The 9255-nt window shown below is 29.5% G+C and overlaps 1 protein-coding gene across 1 annotated transcript; it reads right to left on the bottom strand.

Moving 5' to 3' along the window:
* Positions 1 to 1630: 1630 nt before the first annotated feature.
* LOC113395653 (cyclin-dependent kinase 1) lies at positions 1631 to 6026 on the bottom strand. Its single transcript, XM_026633308.2, has 7 exons — positions 5635 to 6026; positions 5343 to 5487; positions 4788 to 4922; positions 4059 to 4168; positions 3667 to 3780; positions 2971 to 3073; positions 1631 to 2324 (listed from the first exon to the last, which is right to left on the bottom strand). The coding sequence occupies exons 1-7, from the start codon at positions 5781 to 5783 to the stop codon at positions 2118 to 2120; spliced, it is 963 nt and encodes a 320-aa protein (XP_026489093.1). The 5' UTR covers positions 5784 to 6026; the 3' UTR covers positions 1631 to 2117.
* Positions 6027 to 9255: the final 3229 nt, after the last annotated feature.

The raw sequence follows: 9255 nt of genomic DNA, 5'->3' as shown, positions 1-9255 counted from the left end.
ATAAGTAATTTAACTAAATATCTGTCTATAATTGAAATATTTTAGTACACGTTGGTAAGATTCAAGATAGCTAGAATTCAAAGTCTAGTAACAATTACTTTTTAAGGATAACTATGAAATAAACAAATAAAATACTTTGATGCCACAAAAAAATTGTCGAAAAAGTATCTATTCTTACTAGGTTTTTAGTAAAACAGTGAAATCCGCGCTTTCAGAATGGGATGGAACCTAGTCAAAGTGAATCGGAGTGATAGTTTACGAGAGAAGGCGCGCTGACAATTAATTTCTGAACAATACAATAAATATTTTCCAAGTGTCGCAACAGAAAAAGCGAATAGGATTTAAGGTATTATGTCTATGAATGTATTTTAGTTGCTTCTTATTATCAATGTAATCACTAACATAATTTGAAAACTATAAATCTTTTTAATGATCCTCTAAAAATCTACAACAACGATTCGCTAATTCGTCGATGCTACACTGCCAGGCGGACCTCACTCTGCATGTGTCTCAGTTACAAAATGTCGCATCCCATTCTCATCGGACAAAGTTTATTTGTTTTATTTAAAATTCTTTAAGGCGTGAACTACAATGTTACGGCTAATCATAAACATCTAATTTAGTCTTATGATGATCTTATTTCCATCTTGTAATGGAATATAATGGCAGTGGTAGGTAACAGTTTAAAGTCTTTACTGGTTTGTTACTAAATTATTATTTTGAACTTTGATATTTGTAACACAATATTTTTTTTCAAAAATTTAAATTTCAAATCTATATCTACCATTTATAAAATTTTTAAAAACCATCAAATATTTATAAATTACATATTACGAAGGATTGACAAGTAATCGGTACACATTATGAGTTTACAATATTATAAGTTTTATAATTTGATCAATCTTTTTGTTAATATTTTATTATTTTTTGAAACATTAAAAATCCAACCAATTTAAAATACATACATACTTCTTTTTTGTAAACTTTTTGTTATAGATAAAGCAAATACTATTTATGCATTTATAATACAAAATAGTTGATAAAGTATGACTTTCATTGATTACTCCTTAATAAGACAAGAACAACAACTTGTAACCTTTTTTTTTCAAGGACGATAAAAAATATAATAAGAATATTTTTTATACAAATAATCTGACGACTATATGAATAGATTAAAATTTAATGTATATTAAAATTAGATGGTATGGACTGGGAGTAGGTAAAGTTGTCTAATGTCAGAATTGAAGAATTATCAATAAAATTTTGTTTAAAATTATAGTTATTTTTGTGTAATAAAGTAATTTATACAAAAATTTTTTAAGTTATAAAAGTTAGGCAACTTCGATTCTCTTTACGGTGGTTGCACTTTTCTATAAAATTTCTCTTAACCCCATAATAATTTAAATATTATGATTATTTTATTATAACGGTGATACCACAATAAAATACATTTGTTCTATTGAATGTGTTCAGGTTTAAAATTATTAGTTTTTCCTGCAAATGTATTATGACCATATATATTTTTTGACATGAGTTAAAAAATGGCATTATCGGAGTATCATTTGGGTAAAATAGAAGACCAGATGCAGCTACCCCAGCTTCGAAATTCAGAGGCTTTCGACGAAACCTTCTGAATTTCAAAGTCTCTGTCAATTGTGCGTTGATAATCAATCAGTCAGGACCTCAATTTCAAGTATCGACATTCCAGTTTCAATAAAAACACTATATATATCAATGCTGTTACAACAAGGTTCATAGGTTAACAAATTGTAACATGTATTTGATCCTTAAATACCAACATGCACAGATTATACTCAGCCTCCCTAACTACATAGATATTTTATAAATGATCCATATAGCAATACTGCTCTAGCTGAATGTGACCTAGTGCTGTTGGCAGTAACAGTCTACTGTATCTTTGTCTCTAATAGTTATTATCTCAAGAAGTTGTTAGAATTAATACTCTGCAATGTCACCAATGAGTCATAAGGCTGTAGGATTGCTCAATGGCATGCCATTACCTGTAGCAGCACAACCTCTCATTTTGGTTGTGTAATAGATATTTTCAATACACACTATCACTTTGTTTTTAGGCACTATAATATATATTATGCACATTAGACACTCTGCACTGTGTTGTCAGTGTCTGGTGAGCCGTCTGCAGTGTATCGTATGTAGGGCGCGTGTGTAGCTAGTCCGGGCGGCAGTTTAACGTCCCGGAAGTAGCGGTGTCTGCGCGCGTCCTTCGCACTGATGCGTCGCACTGGGTCGTACACGAGCATCTTCTGGAGGAGGTCCATGCCAGTCTCGTCTAGATTTTGCACCTGAAAAATCGAAATCAAAATATACTTTATTCAAGTAGGCTATTACAAGCACTTTTGAATCGTCATTTATATTTAAAGTAAAGCTACCACGAAAGATTGAAGTATTACAGTTTATGTCAAGTACTTATATATAAAAAGATATCACATTAAAATAATTTAAAAGGAAATTTTATAGAACAATAATCATAAACTACTGCAATCTAAATGGTAAAATAGAAAAAAAAGTATGAACCTGTGTAGTTATTAAAATAACTTTTTAGCTTCATCGACATTAATTATTTATTATTCTGGGTTTTTAATACACTGTATTACAAGCAACGTTGAAATATATTGTTTAAATCATTCATTAATCACAGTTGCATTATGCAAATACTAAATATATTTATCATGAACATACCAATTTCTCACTTTTATATTATTTACAAACATCCAATGACATTTTATAATTTTTCTCATAAGGATCAAGTCTCTGACTTCGCTAAGAGATGAATTGAGGTTAAGAGTAGTAGAAATATCAAAAATTACAACAACATTTGCTCACAAACAAAGTTCTGTCTTCAGTCTTCAGTGTTTCAGTCTTGAAATTCTATCTCAAAAGGTTGTGGAATTAACTGACCCGATTATTGAAATAATGTTATTTACTTACATGGTTATGAAGATTAAAAGTAGTCCAGTTAGGGAATGTGGGTTTATAGTCTGGTAGTGAAGATACACCTGGCCAGATATCTTCAGTAGGCGTTCTCAACATTCTAAGTAAGACAAGTAAAGATTTGTAAATAACATTTTTATTGCTTGATAATAAGTTTTTCTTTATTGTTGATAATTTTAAGAAACCATGTTGTGTGGGTACTATTAACTCATTAATTATTCTAACCGTAAATACAAAGAAGTTTGCTCTAATAGTTTGATTAATGGATTATATTTCAGAGTCAACCAATAGAGGTTAGCAGTTACAATCAGTTTTAATCAGTATTCTTTCTTTCTAAAAAAAAATACATAACAAAACAGTTTGAAATATTGTTATGCCTAAACATCATTTCACTTAATAAAAAAAAATGTAAATTATTTTATATTGAGTGCACGAGGTTACCTATGTCCTTACCCTTATCTGTACCCCTAAATATATGTACACAAGATTTATGATTATCAGCTGAGTTGTTAAGACTTGAAAGTGTAACAAATTATGCATTCATAATATTAGTTCAAATTAAAAATTAAAATTTTATACACTTATCAATATTATCTATTATAAATTCTCTTTATACTTAAATCTCAATTTTAAAATGGAATCCCTAATTTTCCCAAGTGTCACTGGGGTACAGTACAAAGATCAATTTCATACCTGAATATGCGGAAGAGTTGATCAATTTCTGAATCACCTTGAAATAAAGGCTTCTTTGAGGACATTTCTGAGAAAATACATCCCACTGACCACATGTCAATTGGGCATGAATACCTGTAAATAGAAAGTGTAAAAATTTTACTTGGCCTAATTACACTGTTAATTCACAAGGTTCAATAGCTCAACTGATATACTTGATGTAATCCAAGCACAAGCTTGATTGAATTTGCTTGGAAATGTAAGTAAGAATATAGTTTTTTTTTCTGAAATACTTATGAGCACCATGACAATTCTATTTACATGAAAGACGCCCACATTGCTATTTTTAAATAATAAATTTTTGTATTTAACAATTTTCCAAATATCTAACAAAATGGTTATCAGACCCATACCTTTGACTGCCAAGCAGGACTTCAGGTGCTCTGTACCAAAGAGTTACAACTTCATGAGTGTATACCCTCACTGGTACACCAAATGCCCGTCCAAGACCAAAGTCTGCCACCTGAAATGAGCAAAATTCATATACATTCATAAACTTATCTATTTTATCAGTAAATGTTTTTGTAATCTGTCTGTCTAGCAACGTAATTGTCACAATGGTTTCTTATTCTCATATACAGCAATATAACACATATAAACTAGATAAGGCAGTACACAGAATCACTAGGCAGATTAGTGCGAATGAGAACATGTTTTTTGTTTTAAAAAAATGTTAAGGCCTCTTCTCTCTTTGGTCTGAAAATCAGTCCATCACACTGCTCTAATGCTGATGAGTGGTATCCTAACAATATTTTCCTTCACCACCGAGTACAAGGTTAATAAAACAATTTCAGCAAATTAATTCAGTAGTGCTTGCCTCAGGTTTGAACTCAGAATCATTGGTTATAATTCACATCTTGTAACCACTGGGTCACTACCGCTCCTGTGAATATTGTTATTTAAACTGCAGAAATTATGAAAATTATACTTTAGCATATTAAATTCTAATTATAATATACTTTAGTGTAAATAATTATAATATACTGCACTGTATATGTGTAAATAACTAATGTGTGTATACAGTGAATAAGTGTAGTCTTGACATAAAGGTTGAAATTAGAGAAAAATGAAGTGACCAATACCTTGATAATACCAGTTTTATCAATAAGAAGATTCTGAGGTTTTAAGTCTCTGTGTAGTATGCGACGTTGATGGCAGTACAAGATAGCATTGTTTATCTGATACAGGTAACTTTTCACTACCGTGGGATCCATGAACTGAAAAACAAAAAAGTTTACAAAATATGTGTACAATTTGAAAGAAACTCTAAAACTTATACTTTAATAAACAATTACTACTAATATAAAAATTTTAAATTTGATTTTTTCACAATAAAGAAAAACTAAACTACCAACAGCAAACACCGATAGCATAATTATAAATACAATTTCAAGTGTAGATTTTGTTTTTTGTTTGTAAATTCATATATGAAGTTACTATAAAGACAACAATGACATATAAGGACTTTTCAGAACTATGTTCCCATAACATTTTCATACACTTATAAGCCTTTCATACACTTATAATACATTTAATATTTACAAAACGATATTATTTTTTTTTGACAAAACAATGTGTATCATAAATTACTTGCTTAAAATGTTATTTGACATATTTGAAACAAATATAGTACTCACTTTGCCTGATCCTAGAGAATCCATATATTTCTTTAAATCCATTGATAAAAACTCAAATATAAGATAAAGGCGAGATTCCTCCATTAGTACATCTTCCAGCTTGACAATATTCGGGTGATTTAATTCTTTTAGCAGGGAAATTTCTCTGTAATAGGAATGATGTAAAACAAGAAAATGTTAGGTTATAAATCGCCTTACATATTTATTAATATTTGTTACTTTAAAAATCCACCGGCAATTTAACCTTTATTGTTTTCGTACGTTAAACATCAAGGAAAAATGCAAGACTTACCGTATAGCTGTCGAGGGAATGCCTTCATCTTCAGATTCCAACCTAATTTTCTTCATAGCAACAAACTGTCCAGTTATTTTATTTTTTCCTTTATACACTACTCCGTAGGTGCCTTCGCCAATTTTTTCTATTTTAAGAAAATCATCCATCTTGTAAGGCGGAATTTTGTTAGATTTAGCAAACACAATTTTATAAAATTCTGCGGGTCAGTGGCCGCGCGTGTTTCTTTGTGGTTTATTGAAACATTTATTTAACTTATATGTAACCTATGTGTCACGAGGTTTGTAATATTTCACCTTATTTTTTTATTGCAAACTATTGCAACGTTTACAGCATTTAACGACTTTCAAACGAAGTTTTTTTAAATTCTACGAACGACATTTAACGTTGACATTGCCATTACTTAGATTAGTCTTTAATACTTATAACATATTTAAAAAATCTTATTGTATATAATAATGTAGAAATGTAATTAAAATAATGAAAGACATTAAGTTACTAAAAAAATCTTATTTAAAAACAAATTTTATTTTATTTCATATAATTAGTAAATATTTTGCTCCATTCACAGGAAAAAATGATTTAAATTTGAATAATTAACATTTTATACTGTTCAAGATTACCACTATCAAACTTCCAAACTATCTATCAATTTATAAACGAAAACAGGTATGCGAGTATAAGAGAGGGCGAATCGGCGAAAGCTATAGTCGTATCTGTAAATGTTGACGATGTGATACCAACTTGCGAGTTTTTCCCCAAAGGGTCTAGTCGTATTTCCATGGCAAAACTGCCCCCAATAGAAACCTATATCGTTATCACTGTTATTTTTAAAGGATTATTAATAGCACATAATCGAATAGATATTAGATTCATATTTGAGATAGTCTAGGATCTTATATATTATGTATATCTTTGTTGATTTTAAAGCTAGAAAAATTAAACCGATGCCTGTGGAAGTACAGCTAGATACCTTAGGGAGAAACTAGAAGTAAGGGGAATTTTTGGGGGTATATTTATTTAGGGGAAAAATTAATAAAAAAAAAGTATAAAAAGCTAGAAATTATGTGTATAAAGAAAGACAAAATTAAATTAGGTGATAAATAAATGCGTAATACCTGGTTCTGAACAAACAATAATACAATTGAATTGAGAACCTTGAGAACCATCAAGAAAATAACTTTTTTTAAAGTTGTATTTTTTTAATGTTAGTTAAAATAAATACTTTAAATCAAAACGTTTTAGCCGCGCTACCTGTAGCCTAAAAATTACATACATTAGAAAATGATGATTGGGACCTAATGACTGGGCTACTGTACCGAGAGGCAGTTTACGTATGAAAAAGATATGTGTATGTGTGAGTTTTGGACGCGACGACGAGATATACGTCCGCCGCAAAAAATATATGGCAATACTGCTAATCTGCTCGTTTCTATTTTGTTTACAGAAATAATTTACGAGTATAACAGTGTTCAATTTAGATTGAACAGGAGAATTTTTGGAAACAATTATTTTTTATATTAGACTTATATATTACGCAATACGTTTTACGAAAAAAATACTATTTCGATTGAAAGGACACTTTCAAATGAGTAGTATATCTATCAATATCGTTGAATATAATATATTGATGGAAATTTACAATACAAAAGGTATACTTTAGAAATTTTATTTAACTGTCTCATTAGCTAAACACAAAATGTTCTTTTTGTGAGAACAACTAAAATATACATTTAGTATACTTATTTATACTGAATATTCCGATATTATAAAATAATAATGAAAATAATTGAATTATATGTTCATATACAACTAATAATTAGAAACGGGTGACATTTCTTAATGACTGCCAGATAATAAATATAAAAAGACTACTCCTAAAGATCACATTTTAGTTTTAAAAACAGGGATGTTATGGATATAAAATATCTGATCAGATCAGGATATGAATACGAAAGTATTTCGGAAGCGTTCAATTGTTTCATGTACGTATATTAGATTAGAAATCAAGAAAATGAAATACAAATCATTGCAAGGTAACAATTTAACTTTATTATATAAGACGGTTCGGTGCTCCCATAATATCCCTCCTAAGCACCTAATAATTGCAGCGGACGTGCTGCGAAAGCGATCCCACAGCCTCACCGTTTCCGTGCTGATGGCGGCCATCGCAAGGGTTTTTATTTTAGTACCTAAGTACAATCTCATATAACCCGACATCCCCCCCAGGTGTCGGGTATCTATGAATATTTACCCTGCGTCAACAAAAAAAAAAAAAGAAATTATCCTTTAAGTTTTTACCAGTATGTGAGCAATACTTCAAACATATACCCGGCACTTACGTAAATATGTATTTTCTTATACGTTATTTACGAAACCTTGGAATATCTTTCAAAAACTATTCAAGAGTACATATAAAAAACATGATTACGTTGAATCGAAATCGCAAGTGTATTGTATTATTTATTCAAGATATAATTTTAATAAATGTACAAAAATACCTGTCTAAACAAGGTACCAGACAAAGACTTAGCAATAAATACTTCAATATAATTTACATATATTCTTTTAAAATCTGTATTAATTTAAAGATCTTTATGTGCATATTTAATTTTATAGACTATTTTAAGCCCGGCCGAAAAATTAACTTATTAGGTATTAGGGTATTCATATTAAAAACCATCAGAGAAAAAAAATAGTTCCTTATTATTTCGTTTGACGGAACTCGCAAAAATAAATAAATAAAAAAATATTACAATATAAACAACTTATTTAAAATAATGTCTGTATATAATATTACATTAAGAAATCTGTTTACTGTTTTATCAACAATTACATTCAGAATATACAAAAAATATAACAACGATACCAATAATATAAATGCTAAACTAATAAGTCTGACATTTAGTCAGTCTGGGACCAGGATAGACATAGATCATCAAATACAGGCTTAATGGAAAAATAATTTTGACGTCAACAGAGTCGCGAGGAATAGCTAGCAAACTAATTGTAAGTCAAATGGCTACTTGATATGGTATCTTATTTCTGTCGATCTCATCACTTTCGGTCACGTAATTATTCTTATTATTCACAATGCGTGCTTTTGAACTCATTACCGTTATCGTTAAATTATCGAGAGATTATCTTCATTATAATCATATTAAAATAGCCTCATCATTGAAAGATCAGTTTATTTGGACGGAGATTCCGATGTGAATTAGAAAAAGTTCAGAAATGTGGAAGTGGTTCATTTTGTTATGGTTATCGCAATGGAGAACTGTAAGTTTTTTTATTATTTTTTTACTCATTAAACACTAATTCTTATAATTTGTTCGAAATCAAGCAAATCGCAGTCGATGAAATGATCCTGACAATATTCTGTAGAGTCTATATATGTAAAAATTATAAAACAAATTAGCTTTCCTTATTTTTTTTCTTTTATTTAATTCCTTAATTCCGCTAAATTCTTCTTAATTAAGTACTCAACGGTTTTTTATATGGTTTCTATTAATATAAAGGTCGATAAACGCGAAAACTTCATTATCCCCATTAGTTAATATTTTGTACACAATGATGATGATTTATCCAAAAAAATGTTTTCGTACGCGTACATGGTTAGCG

This window comes from Vanessa tameamea, chromosome 21, assembly GCF_037043105.1.
Source record: "Vanessa tameamea isolate UH-Manoa-2023 chromosome 21, ilVanTame1 primary haplotype, whole genome shotgun sequence".
Classification (NCBI taxonomy): Eukaryota; Metazoa; Arthropoda; class Insecta; order Lepidoptera; family Nymphalidae; genus Vanessa; species Vanessa tameamea.
Note: the sequence above shows the minus strand (reverse complement) of the source record. Positions and strands in the feature narration are given on the sequence as shown.